Below are 20,243 nucleotides of genomic sequence, written 5' to 3'. Positions count from 1 at the left end.
AAAACCCACCGCTTTGGCTAGAAAAACAGCGGAATTCCGCTAAATAGCGGACGTCTGGGATCCCTGAAATTAAGTGCTTCACTCTTAAAATATAATTTTGATTGAATTTTTTAAAATTCTTTGGATTATTATTGAAAAAAAGGCAACAGTTGTACTCTGTCAGACTGTTGGTGCTTAGATTTATAGTTTGGATAGCATTAAAAAGACAAATGTCATTCCACACCGTCTTCTCTCCATACAATCACCTGGCATTCACACAGGGCAGTAATGGGGAAAAGAAAAGGCAAAAACTGGACATAAAAGACAGAAAAAAAATATACAATTACACAAACGGTGTGAAGGAAATGTTTATTATAATGTATGTACAATTCATGTGTAGGATTGTGGGATGTGCGGCGGGTTCATAAATTAAATTAGCTAAAGCCGAATGGAGTCCTGGAGCTAATTAATTCCGAATGAGTGGAATCGGGCAGGTCAGAGCAGGGAAGTCTCTAAACTGTGCTGGCTTAATGAAGGCAAATGAACACTATTCTATCTGCCAAATTCTTGTGACCTGCACTGGGAGAAAAGCAAGAGACATCAAACAATTAGGTCCCTCCCTATGAGTTTTAATTTAAAACAAGGAAAAAGAAATCAAATTTCTTTCTTGTATTTTATTCCAAGACAGCTTGATAACTCTAGAGACATGTTTATTGAAGCCGTGCCTTAAAGGTTAAAAGGAGCAGCTTTGGGACCAAAAGGTCAGCAGTTCGATTCCCTGGACTAGCAGGAATGGCTGAAGTGCCCTTGAGCAAGGCGCCAAACCCCCGACTGCTCCCCGGGCTGCTCACTTCTGTGGGTAAATCAGGGTCTTGCTGTGCATTGCTCTGGATAGGAGTGTCTGCTAAATGCCTGTAATGTAAATGTTGTAGTTTTTCACTGATCGAGGAAAAAAAATAATAAAAAACCCCACAGTCACTTTGAGCATCTGATGCTTTGACAATTTATCTTGGAAAAATCCCTTCAAATGGGACAACTTTGGAAATATTTTCCATAATATATATATGTCATCTGACATGCATGTTCAGATAATCCCAATGACTATAATTTTTATATACGTATTGAATACGTATGTAAGGTGCAAGTTTACCAGAACTTAGATTTAAAATCCCAAAATAATATTTCAAGCACGAAAAACAAACAAACAAACAAACAAAAAAAACCCCAGAGTCGCACTCTTGGTGGAAAAAAATAAAATAAAATAAATAGTTTGCCGCTGTTGGATCAATTTAGCTCATCTAGTCTTAGGGTCCACAATCACAGGTTTATAACCGTTTTGATCAGATGTTGACTTTGTGGTCAGGCGTCGTCAGTGTCGTAGGCCAGGTTGGGTGCCAGCCATTTCTCTGCCTCAGTCACAGAAAGCTCCTTCCTCCTGGCATAATCTTCCACCTGCATATTAATTAATTAAATAATTAAATTTAAAAAAAAAAAAACACCACTTAGCCAAAGGAATACAATGGGACTTTTTTCAAGCTAATCTCAAATAACCTCAAAATTTGGCACATTTTCCTGTACAACTGTAAAACTTGTGCGAAAAGCTTAAACAAGCAAGCAAATAATTGGAATTTTCTTTTCATTGTATTGGTCCTCTGTTGGAAAGATGGAAAAAAAAACCCTTCATAAAACAATACTTTCATTTTACATTTATCCCATTCGAAGACGTTTCTTGTTCGAATTTGCATTCCAGAGGCGTGCTCATCATCAGCAAATGCCTTCAGGCTTCTTTAATAAAGGAGGAGTTTCCAATAAACTGGTTTCCTGCTCTTCTCTCACAACAGGCAACAGAACGACTCCACAAATTACCCAGAATCCTCCACTGTTTTGGTGCTACGCTATTCGGCAGACAGGCACTAACAGAAACACTTGTACTCTTAAAATATTTCTCCTACATGCAAACGCTAGTAGTCATCGTCTTGAAATAAAAATATATACACGGGTCATTCGAGAATTCGCGGTACATTTCGCGTCTCTGAGATAAACCTTTTGTTATTCTACACAAAAGAAGTCTTTATGGAATCAGTTTTGAACAATAATCCAAATTTTCCAAGTCTTTCACCAATAGCGATGTTTGATGCACATTTTAGACCCAATTTATCCATAAAACATTAACTAAACGACTCCCACCCCTCCCCCCACATTGGCCGTCTTCGACTCCTGATTCATCCATTCAACTCCAATGAACACGACGGGATTCAGTCGAACAATCTGTTTTTGGGGCTTGTTCTATTAACTGATATCAAATCAATTGCATAGAAAGTCTATTTCCTGTATTATATGCAATTTCAGTAATAATTTATTTTTAAATCTGTTATAAAATCCACAAAGACTTGTAATAATACGCATGACATCTGCACTGAGTGATGTCACTTCCTCTGGCAGGAAACTTCAGAAAGGCAGTGAGGTCTGTTCTGTTTCTTCTCAGTAATTTGAGCAAAACGTTGAGGATCTTACGCCAACAGGAGATTAATTATTCATCAGATCGGTTACTGTGATATCGGAGTGAATCTCACCCTTTTAAAAAAAAAAAAAAGATTAAAATCCATAAAATTCTGTTTTTACGCATGCCATGTGGTTGCTAGTTTGAGGTTAGCATGTGGAGTTAAGACAAAATGGTGGGAAATATCAACTCCGTTATCGTCAGTTCTGTTAACGGATTGCCCAGTTTAACGATAACAGGGTCAACACTTGAAAAAGTACCCGCAATTATAGAACGGGCCGTACGCTACTCCTGATGAGAGGCTTTCCTTTGCCATGCTGTCGACTTTGACAAACCCGCTCGTAGTGCCCTGTCATATTACTTACACTGTGGTGATTCAGGTGCTTATTTATGCTTAGTTGTAGTTAACGTTGTGCTGAATAAGCCTACAGGTCTTTAAACTGACTACAGGTCATATGGTTACAGTGCCCTCCACAATTATTGGCACCCATTGTAAAGAAAAAGGTTATCAAAAAAAAATTAACTAAAATAATCGTAGTAATCATGCTTTTGGTGAAGTTATTTCATTGTCATCGTCATTATCTGTAGCCACTTTATCCTGTTCTACAGGGTCGCAGGCAAGCTGGATCCTATCCCAGCTGACTACGGGCGAAAGGCGGGGTACACCCTGGACAAGTCGCCAGGTCATCACAGGGCTGACACATAGACACAGACAACCATTCACACTTGTTATTTCATCTCAGTGGAAAAAAAAAATCCAACCTTTAATTGAAATTAATTTATTCAGAGAAAAACAAATCCCTCATCAAGAAATTATTTTCAAATATGAGGTGACACAGAGGCCAAATTCCCCTCAGTCATCCATCAACCTGAGAAAGATAAGAGAACACACAACCCAAACCAGAGAGATGTGTGCTGACCTTCTGCTCACCTGAAAATGTCCATTTCTACTGTTAGGGCAATAATTAATTAAAAAAAAAAAAACTGGAACGGTTACAAACTCGCCTGGAAGAGGACCCAAGTTTATTTTGCCCCCACGTTCAGTGAAGAGGAGGACAAGGGAGGCAAAAAAAATTCCCAAGGACCACTGTTGGTAAATTACAAGAAAAAGCAAAATCTTAGGGTTTCCAAGTCTCCAAAACCACCATCAGACACCACCTCCATGTCCAACAGACTATTTAGAAGGTCTGCCAGGGGGAGGGGGGGGAGAAAAACAAAACAAAAACCTTTTCTGGTCATGTGACCCCTAAAAAGCACCTGGAATTTGCAAAACTTGGACTTGAACCATGCTCTGTGGTCTGATGGAACAAAAATGGAGCATTTTAGCAATAAACCCTAAATGAATGTGGGTTCAACAGGAACGGTTACAAACTCACCTGGAAGAGGACCAGAATTTATTTTGCTCCCACATACAGTGAGGAAGAGGATAAGAGAGGTAAAAAAAAAAATCCACAAGGATCACTGTTGGTGAATGACAAGAAAATCTTGGGGTTTCCAAATCTCCAAAACCATCATCAGATGCCACCTCCATGTGCAACAGATTATTTGGAAGGTCTGCCGGGTGTGTGGAACAAGCCTTTTCTGGTCAGGTAGCCACCAATAAATAAATAAATAAACCCCGCTCCTGGAGTTCGCGAAACTTTGACTCGCGCCGCCTTCTATGGTCTGATGGAACAAAAATGGAGCATTTTAGCAATAAACTCTCAATCAATGTGTGTTTGGCGTAAAAAGAAGGACGGCTATAACGAAAAGAACCTGATCCCAACTGTAAAATATGGTGGAAGTTCTGTGATGTTTGTTTTGTGGCTGTTTTTCCTCCAAAGGCCTTGAAACCTTCTTCGGGTCCATAGCATCATGGACTCCATGAAATTTTAAATCAAAATCTGGCTGCATCCGAGAGGAAACTAAAATTGGACCCTCATCGAATCTTCCAGCAGGAAGGAGCAATGATCCAAAACATCTGTCCAAATCAACACAAAAATGGTTCACTGAGAATCACAGAATCAAGCCCTGGCCATCTCAGTCCCCTGACCTGAAAACCTGTGGGCTGAGCTGAAGAGGGGAGAGCACAAGAGAGGGTCGAGGACCCTGGACGATCTGGAGAGATTGTGGTCTCGTTTCTCTTTACCCTGCTCTGCATCTCCAACCTTATAAAATGTCATAGGAGAGACTCAGCACTGTTTTACTATCAAAGGGAGGTTGGACAAAGCATTAAACGCAGGGGTCCCACTAATACATTGCACATGCGTTTTTCGAAAATAATTTGCTTGACGAGGGATTGGATTTTCTCTGAGTAAATTCATTTCAATTAAAGGCTTCTCATTTTTTCCAGTGAGAGATGAAGCAACCTCAACAAAAGGTGGATTTTTTCCCCCCTAATCTTTACAAAGGGTGCCAATAATTGTGGAAGGCACTGTAGTTTATTCTGGCACGTACCTGCTCCTTAGTGAGTTTGCCCACAGCAAAATAGGTGGATTTGGGGTTGGCGAAGTAGAGACCAGATACAGCTGCGGCTGGAGTCATGGCGAGTGATTCCGTCAGACTGATACCTTCAACAAAACCTCATGTCAGCTCATGTTTAAAATACAACACCCTTTAAAAACAGTCTAGACCAAAAAAAAAAAAAAGCGCCACATTAGGTCGCCTCATTCCAGCGAGATCCCCGGATGCCATATTAACACTGTTTTGTACCAATTACCACAAACATGAGTATTCCTTTGTACCAGACGGCATACCGGTTTTTTCCTGAATTTCAGCGAGTCTCCACATGGTGCGTTTCTCAGTATGGTCAGGCTGGCTCGGGTAGCCTGGAGCGGGACGAATGCCAGAGTAACACAGCTTGTGCAGGTCGCTGGCCAGCATATCTCCCTCTTCACTGTAACCCCAAAACTCCTTCCTCACACGGGCATGGAGCTCCTCAGCAAATGCCTGCCAAACAAGCAAGTTAAATCCATCATAATCATCCAACCGCTTACACATACTGTATGTACTGGGAAGAAATATGGATCCTACACAATTAAGAGACAATACAGGGGCAGAATGCAATAAACATACAGTAGCTGTACAAATAACACCTAGAGATGCATTTCATTAAACCATATATTGGTCAACAAGACATTTCCTACGTATTAGATTCCTGTCATGACTTCATATAAATATTTATGGAGTTCCCACCAGCGTTATAGTCGAGTCACTAAACCAAGTCCCCAGTGTTCAAGCCCAAGTCATCTAAAAAAAAAAAAAAAAACCCCGAGTCGAGTCGACTATTGATCCGAGTCGAGTCCAAGACTCCAACCGCACCATTTGACGTTGGCTGTTTTAGCACCATTAACATTAGTTTTGATGTATGAACAGGTGAATGTGCTTCTCTTTATCAGGGGGTGTGACGTATTCTGTCAGAGATGGTTGGGAGACGGATGGAAGTGCAGAAGGTGTGTTTATTAATACAATAAACAATCCAGAACAGCAGGAAAAATCGTAAAACAGTGAATCAGGCAATAGGTCGAGCAAGGCACAAACAGGCTATCAAAGACGAGAAACAGGAAACCAAACAAGGCTCGGTAATGCATCAGCAATGCAACTCAATACTTCGCAAAGTAAGTGTGTTTTCGCAGGATAGATGGATGGATAGTGTTTTGTTACAATTGTTAAATCAGCGTTTTGTATGTTTTATTTTGAAACAGGAAATTACCTGTAACATGTCAGGTGACTTAAAAACCAGGAAGTAAAAAGAAGAAGAGCAGGGCTCAGAGCCATTGTTTTCATCAGTTTTCCAATCCTTTTGAATCTGCCTGCATCTTATGCCCTTTGATGGCATCGTTGGTGTGTATAGAGATCTTGCAGTCACGTGACCGGAAAGTACACAGCCGCCATCTTGTCGGTAAAAAACACAGCTGAATACTGCTGCGCTCGTGTACAGAATGGATCAATTTCAACTGACGGACTACACGGCTCATTTTTCTAATGAACAGATAACGAGATACATGTCTAAAATAAACGACCTACAGATTAGTGACCCTTATGGCTTACCGGACGGAGTTTTCACGACCGTGTCAATGGATTTTGAACTGCCAGCGGAATACCCAGACGTGTATAATTACCTCATTAACTTTCCCTCGCTGTTCAGTGGTGAAGCACTGCGTGCTTATAAATCTCTGGACAGTTACCTTTACAGAAATTCAGGATTTGTCAGCGACTCAGATGTGGCATCTTGTAAACAAGAAAATAATCCTTATTGGACGGGTAAGTCACTTAAGTATTGAGTATAGCACTGACCAGCCGATTATAGAATAGAATAAGGTAATTCCAGCTGTAATTCCAAATCGTCCGTCTTGTTTACCATGGATCTGGCGTTGGAGAGGTAGAGGCGGCAGTGGAGATTTGAGTGGCTGTTTTCTGAGCTTAGTCAACAGGCCGGCTCTGCCTGCAGCCTCGCTTTTGCTTCCTCTCCCGGCGCCGCCTCCTTCGCTTTGCTTCTGATAACAATCCACGGAGACCCCGCTGGTCTCGCTATCTCGTCCGGAATGTTGTGCATGCGATGGAAATCGCTACAAACCGTCATTTTCTGCTGGGAACCAATGTCCAGTAAGTCCATACGGTTGTAGTGGATATTGAAGTCCGGTACAGACGAACAACACGCAAAAATACACACAAAAAACGTGCACAGGTAGGGAGAGCTTGTAGCCGCAGCCGTTGTAGTAGAATTGTATATAGTAGGGTTTTCCAGAAGAAAAGGTAGAAGTAAAAGCAGAAGTAGAAGGCGGAAATATGGCGTTTGACCGACAAGATGGCATCTGTCACAATCTGGATCGGCTGTGACGTCACATGCAAGTGCTCCATTGATTTGTTTCATTGTTACTGATGATCGTAGATGATGTTTTTGTGACAATTTTGAGTTTGGGAAGTTTTGTGAAGAAAGTCTCTCGAGTCGTTACAGTTACTGTGTCTACTCAGCTAGGACCATTGTTAAAGTTCATATGAGAGAATAAATACAATAAATATGAGCAAATAGTGGATATCGTCTCGTCTCGTCTTCTTCCGCTTTATCCGGGACCGGGTCGCGGAGGCAGCAGTCTAAGCAGGGAAGCCCAAACTTCCCTTTCCCCAGACACCTCGGCCAGCTCCTCGGGAAGAACACCGAGGCGTTCCCAGGCCAGCCGAGAGACATAGTCCCTCCAGCGTGTCCTGGGTCTTCCCCGGGGCCTCCTCCTGGGGGGACATGCCTGGAACACCTCCCCAGGGAGGCGTCCAGGAGGCATCCGAAAAAGATGCCCGAGCCACCTCAGCTGATTCCTCTCGATGTGGAGCAGCAGCGGCTCTACTCCGAGCTCCTCCCGAGTGACTGTGCTTCTCACCCTATCTCTAAGGGAGCGCCCAGCCACCCTGCGAAGGAAACTCATTTCGGCCGCTTGTATCCGCGATCTTGTCCTTTCGGTCATTACCCAAAGCTCATGACCATAGGTGAGAGTCGGAACGTAGATCGACCGGTAAATTGAGAGCTTCGCCTTTTGGCTCAGCTCCTTCTTCACCACAACGGACCGGTAAAGCGACCGCATCACTGCGGAGGCTGCACCGATCCGCCTGTCGATCTCACGCTCCATCCTTCCCTCACTCGTGAACAAGATCCCGAGATACTTAAACTCCTCCACTTGAGGCAGAACTTCTCCACCAACCTGGAGAGGGCAAGCCACCCTTTTCCGGTCGAGAACCATGGCCTCGGACTTGGAGGTGCTGATTCTCATCCCAGCCGCTTCACACTCGACTGCAAACCGCCCCAGTGCATGCTGAAGGTCCTGGTTTGAAGAAGCCAACAGGACAACATCATCCGCAAAAAGCAGAGATGAAATCCTGTGGTTCCCAAACAGGATTCCTTCTGGCCCCTGGCTGCGCCTAGAAATTCTGTCCATAAAAATTATGAACAGAACCGGTGACAAAGGGCAGCCCTGCCGGAGTCCAACATGCACTGGGAACAGGTCTGACTTACTGCCGGCAATGCGAACCAGACTCCTGCTCCGTTCGTACAGGGACCGGACAGCCCTTAGCAAAGAGCCCCGAACCCCATACTCCCGAAGCACCCCCCACAGAATACTACGGGGGACACGGTCGAATGCCTTCTCCAGATCCACAAAGCACATGTGGACTGGTTGGGCAAACTCCCATGAACCCTCGAGCACCCTATGAAGGGTATAGAGCTGGTCCAGTGTTCCGCGACCAGGACGAAAACCGCATTGTTCCTCCTGGATCCGAGGTTCGACTATTGGTCGAATTCTCCTCTCCAGTACCCTGGAGTAAACCTTCCCTGGGAGGCTGAGAAGTGTGATTCCCCTATAATTGGGGCACACTCTCCGGTCCCCTTTCTTAAAAAGAGGGACCACCACCCCAGTCTACCACTCCAGAGGCACTGTCCCTGACCGCCACGCGATGTTGCAGAGGCGTGTCAACCAAGACAGCCCCACAACATCCAGAGACTTGAGATACTCAGGGCGGATCTCATCCACCCCCGGTGCCTTGCCACCGAGGAGCTTGCAAACCACCTCAGTGACTTCGGCTTGGGTAATGGACGAGTCCACCTCTGAGTCATCAGCCTCAGTCTCCTCAGTGGAAGACATGACGGTGGGATTGAGGAGATCCTCAAAGTATTCCTTCCACCGCCCGACAATGTCCCCAGTCGAGGTCAACAGCTCCCCACCCGCACTGTAAACAGTGTTGGCAGAGTACTGCTTCCCCCTCCTGAGGCGCCGGACGGTTTGCCAGAATTTCTTCGAGGCCGACCGATAGTCCTTCTCCATGGCCTCCCCGAACTCCTCCCAGTTCCGAGTTTTTGCCTCCGCAACTGCCCGAGCTGCAGCACGCCTGGCCTGCCGATACCCGTCAGCTGCCTCGGGAGTCCTGGAGGTTAACATGGCCCGATAGGACTCCTTCTTCAGCTTGACGGCATCCCTTACTTCTGGTGTCCACCACCGGGTTCGGGGATTGCCGCCACGACAGGCACCGGAGACCTTGCGGCCACAGCTCTGAACAGCTGCGTCCACAATGGAGGTAGAGAACATGGTCCACTCAGACTCAATGTCCCCCGCCTCCCTCGGAAGCTGGGAAAAGCTCTCCCGGAGGTGGGAGTTAAAGACCTCCCCGACAGAGTGCTCGGCCAGACGTTCCCAGCAGACCCGCACCATACGTTTGGGCCTGCCAGGTCTGTCCAGCTTCCTCCTCCGCCAGCGGATCCAACTCACCACCAGGTGGTGATCAGTTGACAGCTCAGCCCCTCTCTTCACCCGAGTGTCCAAGACATAGGGCCAGAGATCAGATGAAACGACTACAAGGTCTATCATTGACCTCCGACCTAAGGTGTCCTGGTGCCACGTGCACTTATGGACACCCCTATGCTCGAACATGGTGTTCGTTATGGACAAACCATGACTAGCACAGAAGTCCAATAACAAAACACCACTCGGGTTCAGATCGGGGAGGCCGTTCCTCCCAACCACGCCCCTCCAGGTGTCACTGTCATCTCCCACGTGAGCATTGAAGTCCCCCAGTAACACAATGGAGTCCCCAGTCTGAGCACTCCTCAGTACCTCTCCCAGGGACTCCAAGAAGGCCGGATACTCTATACTGCTATTTGGGCCATAGGCACAAACAACAGCAAGAGCCCTCTCCCCAATCCGAAGGCGCAGCGAGGCGACCCTCTCGTTCACTGGGGTAAACTCCAACACATGGCGGCTGAGCTGGGGAGCTATAAGCAAGCCCACACCAGCCCGCCGCCGCTCACCACGGGCGACTCCAGAGAAGTGGAGAGTCCAGCCCCTCTCGAGGAGCTGGGTTCCAGAGCCCAAGCTGTGCGTGGAGGTGAGCCCGACTATCTCTAGCCGGTACCTCTCAACCTCCCGCACAAGCTCAGGCTCTTTCCCCCCCAGCGAAGTGACATTCCATGTCCCAACAGCCAGCCGCTGTGTCCGGGGATCAGGTCGTCGAGGCCCCTGCCTTCGACTGCCACCCAATCCACATTGCACCAGTCCCCTACTGCTACCTCTGTGGGTGGTGAACCCACAGGAGGTCGGGCCCACGTCAGCTCTTCGGGCTGAGCCCGGCCGGGCCCCATGGGCAAAGGCCCGGCCACCAAGCGCTCGCATACGAGCCCCAACCCCGGGCCTGGCTCCAGGGTGGGGCCCCGGCTGCGTCATCCCGGGCGACGTCACGGTCCTCGGATTTTTCTCCATAGGGGTTTTGGTGAACTGCTCTTAGTCTGGCCTGTCACCTAGGACCTGTCTGCCTTGGGAAACCCTGACAGGGGCATAATGCCCCCGACAACATAGCTCCTAGGATCATTCAAGCACACAAACCCCTCCACCACAATAAGGTGGCAGTTCAAGGAGGGGCAAATAGTGGATATGTTAAAATAAATTAAAATACAGTGGTTTACATGAACATAATTGATAAATAAGCCATAAATACATAAAAGGTAGCGGTTAAAAAAAAAGTAATTTAGTTCATTTAAAAGTCAGTATATTTACACTGTATGAATGTGTAAGCATAAAAGAGAGCGTTTCATTTGTACTCATTATGCCTTTTGTGTGCTTTAGTTTTACTCTTTCTTACGTCATTAAACCTGTGGATAATGGACAACTGTCTCCAGAGTCGTGATGTCAGGAAGGAGTTTGTCTAACTGCCAAGGTGCATCACAGCACATATACTGAGGGCAGCATAGATGGATAGATAGATGGATGGGATTAAGGCCGACTGCACCTTAATCCTGTGCAAGTGCGAGTTGTTTACGGCGCACGCACATGAGAGTCCGCTTGGTGTGCACGCTGTCCAGAGCGCGCCCGAGTGTCTATTTGATGCACGCACCAAGGCACGCAAGTGTGACACTCTTGCACAAAATTAATGTAGATATAAATATCTTATGCCAAATTATTATGGCATGTTACAAAATAAAGAACAAATCCGAGTCCTCGTCTCCATTTTATGAGTCCGAATGCAGTTAATGCACGAGTCTGAGTCGTCGGTGCTCAAGTCCAAGTCGAGTCACAAGTCATTAAAAATTAGGGCACGAGTCAGACTCGAGTACTACAAGCCTGGTTCCCACCAAACAGAAGTCCTGCCCTCCTAACCCATTCACTACCAGCTATGAAACACTTTTTAACCAAAACTCTGTTTAACGTCTCTCAAAGCTTTATAAAAGTTGGTATTTTGACAACTGCATGCCTTCTGTGGAATTATTTTGAGTGAGCAGACTGGTCAAAGTGCGAAAAGCGTCACTGTTCGTAAGCTGTTCTTTAAAAGAAAAGATATTATGGTCTGAAACAAAACAGGGTTTCTGTTGTTTGAATATTAGGATGTTAATGCCAAATACTCTGTAAAATTAACTGTGTTTTTCTAAGTTTGAAAAAAGTGCAAAAGACTTTTCGTGAAACAAGTCCATTTCCGGTATCGTTGTGACAGTTGGTTATCATACTGTATATGATGTGTGACGCTCTTTTCACACCAAATTAGCCACAGGATAGGGGTCGTTCCTGACCCCCAGACAGGGCTCGAAATTAACTTTTTTTCTTTGTGTCCCCCAGTGGTCCCGAATTCTGTGTTGTATTGTCCCGAATGGAAGCAATAGTATCCCCATTTTTTTCCTCTCTGAAATAACCAGTGGTTAATATTATCATATGAAGTTACTATTATATTTGTAACTATGTGATTTTGAACCCTTTATATCATTTTTACAATAAGTCACAAGACACAAGCGACACATGTCCTATACATCATCTACTTCAAAATTACAGTTATTGCATTTTCAGTTTATTAAACTTTGGCGATCTCACTGTATGAATAGATACCCGTTTATTTAAAGGGGCCAACTAGCTCATTCAGAAAATGTTTCAACTCACTACATCTGCAGTACACTTTAGTTGAAAATAAGACCCCTTTTATGTTCATTTCATCTACTTATACCTTGAATATCTGTTGGCACTTATAAGGCCAACTTATAATTTTCACCATTACCGTTATCCATTTTTATGAACTTTCCGTTATCCATTCCCGTTATCCATTTTTATGGACTTTCCGTTATCCATTTTTATGAACTTTCCGTTATCCATTACCGTTATCCATTTTTATGAACTTTCCGTTATCCATTTTATGAACTTTCGCTGCCGGAACGTGGGTGGAACATCAGCATAGTGGCAGGTCCGAGCCTAGTTGTGCTGCTGACTGACTAAACTTTCTGAACTAGAAAGACACCAAGAAAACTCACTTATTCTGTTGAACGGTATCTTCCGTCAATATCATCCACATCATTCCTGTTGTATTTTATAACGTGTCTAACAGTGTTCATTAAGTTCATTCAGTTGCTAGCGTTGCCTGCAGACCAGGCGATGACACTTTGGATCCTGAAGGTCCCGGAGACGTTATGTCTGGGCTTTCAGTTTCTTCCCCGCGGTCGGTCCGCTTCAACCACTTCAGCATTTTTGTTCTGGCAAGAGTCGGCGCAGCGTGTGCGGTAGCAATTCCATTCCAAGTCCATATAATGCGGACTCCGGCCGAAGATTCTAGAACAGAATGCGCTGCTCTGTAGCCTACGGATGCAGGCGCATCGAAAGTGTAGCTACTATGTATTTTTCGCTGTTAACGTTTTAAAATTAAAATTGACAAATTAGGTGAATGTCTACGTATGTGTTACGGCTTTGTAAATAATATTAATGTAGAACTTTTTTTCTAGATCTATTTTTTTCCATTGTCCCGGGATTGTCCCAGATATGATAATTTTGTGTCCCGATGACATTTTTTATGGTCCCCGGGGACGTCGGGACACCGTTAGTTTCGAGCGCTGCCCCCAGATCGAGCGCACATTTTTAGTCATTACTGCTTTATGTGAAAACTCAAAGAACTTGGAAAGGAGAACTGATAGAACAAACACATCTTTTTATTCTTAATAAATGTTTCCTTCATTTAGGTGTTACAGTGCCTTGAAAAAGTATTCATACCCCTTGAACTTTCACATTTTTCCACCTTACAACCACGAACTTAAGTTTTTTATTGAGATTTTATGTGACAGACCAACACAGAGTAGCACATAATTGTGAAGTGAAACGAAAATGATAAATGGTCTTCAAAATTTTAAACAAAAATCTGAAAAATGTGGTGTGCATTAGTATTCAGCCCCCTGTCCTCTGATACCTCTAAATACAATCCAGTGCAATCAATTGCCTTCAGAAGCCATCTAATTAGTTAATAGAGTCCTACTGTGTGTAATTTACTCTCAGCATAAATACACTTGTTCTGTGAAGGCCTCAGTGGTTTGTTAGAGAACACTGAAGAACAAACAGCATCATGAAGACCAAAGAACTCACCAGACAGGTCAGGGATAAAGTTCTGGAGAAGTTTAAAGCAGGGTTAGGTTATAAAAAAAAAATATCCCAAGCTCTGAACATCTCAAGAACCACAGTTCAATCCATCATTCAAAAATGGAAAAAGTATGGCACAACCGCAAACCTACCAAGACATGGCCGTCCACCTAAACTGACAGAGCGAGCAAGGAGAGCACTGGTCAGAGAAGCAGCCAAGAGGCCCATGATCACTCTGGAGGAGCTGCAGAAATCCACAGCTCAGGTGGGAGAATCTGTGCACAGGACAACTATAAGTCGTACACTCCACAAATCTGGCCTTTTTGGAAGAGTGGCAAGAAGAAAGCCAGGCATAAGAAGCCATGTAGGGGACACAGCAAACATGTGGAAGAAGGTGCTTTGGTCAGATGAGACCAAAGTTGAACTTTTTGGCCTAAATGCAAAGCGCTATGTGTGGCAGAAAACTAACACTACTCATCGCCCTGCACACACCATCCCCACTGTGAAACATGGTGGTGGCAGCATCATGCTATGGGGATGCTTTTCTTCAGCAGGGACAGGGAAGCTGGTCAGAGTTGATGGGAAGATGGATGGAGCTAAATACAGGGCAATCCTGGAAGAAAACCTGTTGGAGGCTGCAAAAGACTTGAGACTGGGAAGGAGATTCACCTTCCAGCAAAACAATGACCCTAAACATACAGCCAGAGCTACAATGGGATGGTTTAGATCAAAGAATATTCATGTGTTAGAATGGCCCAGTCAAAGTCCAGACCTAAATCCCATTGAGCATGTGTGGCAAGACTTGAAAATTGCTGTTCACAGACGCTCTCCATCCAATCTGGCTGAGCTTGAGCTATTTTGCAAAGAAGAATGGGCAAAAATTTCAGTGTCTAGATGTGCAAAGCTGGTAGAGACATACTGTACCACAAAAGACTTGCAGCTGCAATTGTAGCAAAAGGTGGCTCGACAAAGTATTGACGCAGGGGGGCGCATCACATTTTTCAGATTTTTATTTGTTTAAATTTTTGAAGACCATTTATCATTTTCGTTTCACTTCACAATTATGTGCTACTCTGTGTTGGTCTATCACATAAAATCTCAATAAAAAACTTTTAAGTTCGTGGTTGTAAGGTGGAAATGTGAAAGTTCAAGGGGTATGAATACTTTTGCAAGGCAGTTTATATGAAGAGTTTGGTTCGAACACACAATAAGCGCCATTTTCAATAAAATAAAATAAAATTCCCGCCAAAAGAAACAAGTTCGCCATTTGACCGCTATTCAAAAAGTTCCATGTTCAAATTTTATGCAAAAACATGATATCTGCCACTTTTCTTTGCACTGTACCGTATATCCCCTTTCTTTCCAAACCATTGCAGTCAGATTCCAGATACTCTATAAAAACATTCCATTCTGTTATGAATCAGAAAAAAAAAAAATATATAAAAACCACAGCACTTTTATTTATTTATTTTTTTTCAAGTACTTCATCTACTTCAACAATATTACACAAAGATCGATCCATAACAGTTGTAAAATGTCCCTTAATTCCACAGGGTGTCGATAATGGTGGACACCGGTGAAAGTGATCACTATTATCGACACCTCACGCACGTGACTTCTCAAATGCACGTTTAGATCCAAAATGGCGGCTGTCAAATGAAAGAAGAAACAAAGTAGGTTTCGACGAGGAGATCATGAAATATCGGTGAATTCGATCAGTAAAAACACGTCCTTGATCTTTCCACTACGCTTACCTGCGATGATAACGTCCGGGTTTTCTGAAAAATTTCCGATCGCGCTAAAAATATTCCATCTCGGGTAACGAGCTGTATCATCAGATGACAAGGTCAAAGGGCGAGGCGGGTCTTCCGGTTGATTAATTAACCAGTAATGACTGTTGTAACTGAAACTCACCTTTGTAAAATAGTTTTTTATTGGAAAATCTGAAAAAGGTGTCGATAATTATGGACTGTCGATAATTGTAGCCGCCCTCGCTAACACTTTTTTTGGTAAAGAAAGTTTATCACGGTGGATTTACAGCGTTTTGGAACCAAACTCTTCAAATGATGGTTTATTTCTGTGCAGCGTTATCCACAGGTCCTGAATTGAACCATGAACAGTTCAGCTTCCGTCTAACCCAGATGGGCTTTGGCTGTTAATTTGGATTTACGGTGCTGTGTACGTGGCATGGTCATGCGTTACCTCGGCGAGTCTGTCAGCAAGCGCTTTCACCATGATGCTCCTGTAATCATCCTTGCCCTGCTGTTCAAACTCTCGGCTCAGCTTTTCAGCACCAAACACGGCGACTGCAAAGAGTCCGACGTAGTCCCGCACTCCGCTTTCCAACGGAGCAACGAAATCGGCCAAGCAGAAGTGCGGCTCTGTACACGCGGAGTCCTTCTCTGCCTGCACAGGACACACCACATTCAAATACTCAGGTAAAGCAAGCACAGGTGGAGTTTCTCCCTATTTGATCAGTGGCCAGGAATTCAACTGTGACTAAACAAACTCTTCTCTTCACGTCCCAGGCATCTTCAACACAAACGTTTGTGAACCCAAACACCATAAACGCAACGTCACCTGCTGTCTAAGCCCGTAGAAGGTCTCGTTGTAGTTCGATAAGGTTGGAGTGACATCATCGGCGTATACGAGAATGTCATCGCCGTGGCTTTGTGCACGCCAGAAGCCCACGATGCCTCTTGCTTGCAGACCCTTGCTGCTGATCAGCCTGTTCAGAAGTGACTGAGCATCATCAAATGTACGCCTGGCCTGTTCTCCTACACACAAACATTAATGTTAAAACTTGCATGCACAGAACATTTAAAAAAAAAAAAACACATTAGCTAAAATTAGTTTGGTTTTTTTGTTCAACTACACCCTGAACATTTTCCCTTACCCACGGTTTTGTCATTAAAGATTTTGGGGTACCCTCGGTTGGGATATTTCCCCCTCAGCTGCCACACATCGAAGAAGGGCTTCCAGTCGATGAACTCCACCAGCTTCCTCAGGTCATATGCATCAAACACACGCGTGCCCAGGAACTGTGGCTGAGCTACAAGGAGCCAAAGGGAACAAAATCAGTCTCTTGTCTTTATGTGACTGGGAGCACATATTCCCCAAACTGTGAAGGTCTAGAGCTTAAAGAAAATACATCATCTGACAATCAAAGAACTTGGAAGATCTCCGGAGATCGTTACCTCCACCAACCGGGTTCTGTTCCCAACGCAACTCAAAAAGTAATGAACGGATTTGGATGAAATTTGGTGTACAGCTTTAGTATTATCCTCTCTTCAAGCGATTTGATTTTGATGATGATGCATGCTTTTGGCAAAGGTATACACTACCAATTGCCCTTCTAGTTGATGATCTCTTATTTTTTCCTATCCAAGGAGGTTTGTTGTTCTCATTGGCAGATTAAATGTTTACCTGGTTGAGGCTGCGAGTGCCAGTCAATGTGTAGGCCTTTTTCACGTGCTTGTGCAAGAGACAAGTATCGCCTATCCTGTAAGAGCAGGAAAAAAAAAAATTATAAATAAATAAAAATTATATACATGTACTGCACAGCATGCATCAAAAATATCTTTATTTCATAAGTATCTCAGTCAAAGGTTTTCTTAAAAATTCATAGTTCAAAGTGTTTGTCATATGCACAGTAAGGACGTCCTCTTGCACAATGAAATTCTTAGCTTGCTGCCAATTACAAATACAAATAAATAACTAGGTGAAAGAAATAATACAAAATAAAGGGAATTCAGTGAAAAAAAACAGTATAGTACAAGATAAAGGTAAATGTAATGCAAAATAGACAGTATAATACAAAAATAAGGCAATGATTGGACATAGCAGCAAAAAAGGGCAGTAACGTGAAAATAAAAGGGTCCTAATCTAGCCCGATTTCACCACCATTAGCTTTAAGGCCCAATCCCAATTCTAATTTCTACCCCTACCCCTCCCCCTTCTCCCTTCCCCTTGAAACTGAGCTACAAGGGATAGGGCTTGAAATTCAACCCCTACGTATTGGGATAGCCCTTCAACGATCGCATACGTCATCGCGTACCTCCGTCAGCGTTTACGTTAGCAAAACGCGACCAAATGCGTCATTGGCTGCGACCAGCCGCTACAGTCAGAGCCAGAGGCAGAACCAGAAATCTCTGCTGGCAGGGTGTGATTTGTTAACTAACACCACTGAATGGGATATCTTTGGCGCTTCGTGCACCACATCCGACAGAATGAGGTGTCAGAACACTCATGTAAACAATAAAAGCGAGAATAACAGAACAAAACGTACGCAGTCAAGCAACCGAAAACAATACTCACTCCCAAAGCTTTTTAGCAGCAGCTTGGATTTCAGAAATCGCTGCTCATTCTCAGCTCGAAAGCGAATCAAGCGGCGTGTTTCCTCTGGATAACAACTTAAAACACGTAAATAATGGAGAAAATACATTTATGACAATCTTTCGCCGCGGGAACCGCCATCTTTCTGAAATCCACATGGCATTGTGGGAAATCACTCAAACCCCTTCGTTCGGAGTCTGCTCCAGGAAAATCTCCGTTTGGAGGGGTACAGAAGCCCTACCCCTTCCCCTACCCCTCCGCGTTAACTGGGATTGGGATACCCCTACCCCTTCACGTGAACGCGCAAAATGGAGGGGAAGGGCCAAGGGGTTGGTCCAAGGGGTGAAATGGGATTCGGCCTATAACCTGCTATTGGTGATTTTATTGACATTAATTACAAGTTAAATGCATACTACTAAATATTGTGTCTTATCTGAGTGCCACATGCTAGCAGAGTCTGTCCTTAATTGTTATTTGAGCCAAGTTTTCGCCCTGGCAATAAACTGACATGGAGCCATGGTTCAAGGAAAAGCAGAAAGCACCAATTTAACATTGTAGAACTATGAAATGTGTGCCTGGGAGAGTCCCCAGCACGGCCCCAGACCTTCCTCAAAGGACTTTCTCAAATTCCATGCAAATCTTGCATACTGCTACACCGCGACAAATCCAAACGGCACACCAGTGAATTCATCAGACCAACCCTATGATCCAGAAATATATTGCGTGAAACAGCCCAATTCCTAAAATTGGAACGAACTACTCAAAATGGCGGCCGAAAGTAAGAGCCAGTTGCCTTGTTGGTTAACATGAAACATGATCAGATTATTACACTGACACATGAGCAGATGGGTGGCACGGTGGTGTAGTGGTTAGCGCTGTCGCCTCACAGGTTAACTGGTGACTCTAAATTGAGCGTAGGTGTGAATGTGAGTGTGAATGGTTGTCTGTGTCTATGTGTCAGCCCTGTGATGACCTGGCGACTTGTCCAGGGTGTACCCCGCCTTTCGCCCGTAGTCAGCTGGGATAGGCTCCAGCTTGCCTGCGACCCTGTAGAACAGGATAAAGCGGCTACAGATGATGAGATGAGATGAGAGACATGAGCGGATATAAAACGCTTGGCTCCAGGAGTTATAATCAGAATACAATGTGCAGGAGCCAGAGCAACATCTCATCTCATTATCTGTAGCCGCTTTATCCTTCTACAGGGTCGCAGGCGAGCTGGAGCCTATCCCAGCTGACTACGGGCGAAAGGCGGGGTACACCCTGGACAAGTCGCCAGGTCATCACAGGGCTGACACAGACAACCATTCACACTCACATTCACACCTACGCTCAATTTAGAGTCACCAGTTAACCTAACCTGCATGTCTTTGGACTGTGGGGGAAACCGGAGCACCCGGAGGAAACCCACGCGGACACGGGGAGAACATGCAAACTCCACACAGAAAGGCCCTCGCCGGCCCCGGGGCTCGAACCCAGGACCTTCTTGCTGTGAGGCGACAGCGCTAACCACTACACCACCGTGCCGCCCCAGAGCAACATTAAAATGAAATTTATTTTGGGTCCCCCCCCCCGAATTTTCTCCCTAATTTAGATCTGGCCAATTCCCACTCACCAGACAAGTCTCTCCTACCAACCAAAGAGGGTGAGGATCACCACCATGTGCTTCCTCCAAGGCCAGCCAAATGCAGCTTTTCAAACTGCTGCTTATGCAACATTAGGGGGCGGCGTGATGCACACCGAGGAAAGTGCAAGCCGCCTGCTTACGTATCCATGAGCTCAGTCACTAAAAAAAGACCTATAGCTGCTTGAAGACATCACCACGACGCACTCCTTGAACGTGATGTTTTATGCTGACGACTCAATCATACAGAGTGTTTCAAAAAAAGATATTTCACAATCTAATAACTTTGAATGATTTCATGCAGGAGAATCGTATTGATTGGAGCCGCCGTTGTGGAATATGTACTGATGGCGCAAGGGCAATGACGGGCCGCCACAGTGGTTTGGTGAAGCAGACGCAAGCGGTTGCCCCGGGCGCTGTTTGGAAGCACTGTATCATCCATCGCCAGGCCTTGGCGACCAAGATGATGCCA

The 20,243-nt window shown here is 44.8% G+C and overlaps 1 protein-coding gene across 1 annotated transcript in view; it reads right to left on the bottom strand.

Moving 5' to 3' along the window:
* Positions 1–334: 334 nt before the first annotated feature.
* Positions 335–20,243, bottom strand: part of mtr (5-methyltetrahydrofolate-homocysteine methyltransferase) — a 92,667-nt gene continuing 72,758 nt past the window's right edge. The window contains exons 27-33 of the mRNA XM_060940299.1: positions 17,239–17,314; positions 16,709–16,864; positions 16,393–16,589; positions 16,015–16,218; positions 5,215–5,407; positions 4,916–5,028; positions 335–1,431 (exon numbers count right to left, since the gene is read on the bottom strand). Of these exons, the coding sequence (XP_060796282.1) occupies positions 1,339–1,431; positions 4,916–5,028; positions 5,215–5,407; positions 16,015–16,218; positions 16,393–16,589; positions 16,709–16,864; positions 17,239–17,314 (1,032 nt within the window). The 3' untranslated portion in view covers positions 335–1,338. The remainder of the gene's footprint in view (positions 1,432–4,915; positions 5,029–5,214; positions 5,408–16,014; positions 16,219–16,392; positions 16,590–16,708; positions 16,865–17,238; positions 17,315–20,243) is intronic.

The sequence above is a fragment of the Neoarius graeffei genome, chromosome 14 (genome assembly GCF_027579695.1).
Source record: "Neoarius graeffei isolate fNeoGra1 chromosome 14, fNeoGra1.pri, whole genome shotgun sequence".
Classification (NCBI taxonomy): Eukaryota; Metazoa; Chordata; class Actinopteri; order Siluriformes; family Ariidae; genus Neoarius; species Neoarius graeffei.
Note: the sequence above shows the minus strand (reverse complement) of the source record. Positions and strands in the feature narration are given on the sequence as shown.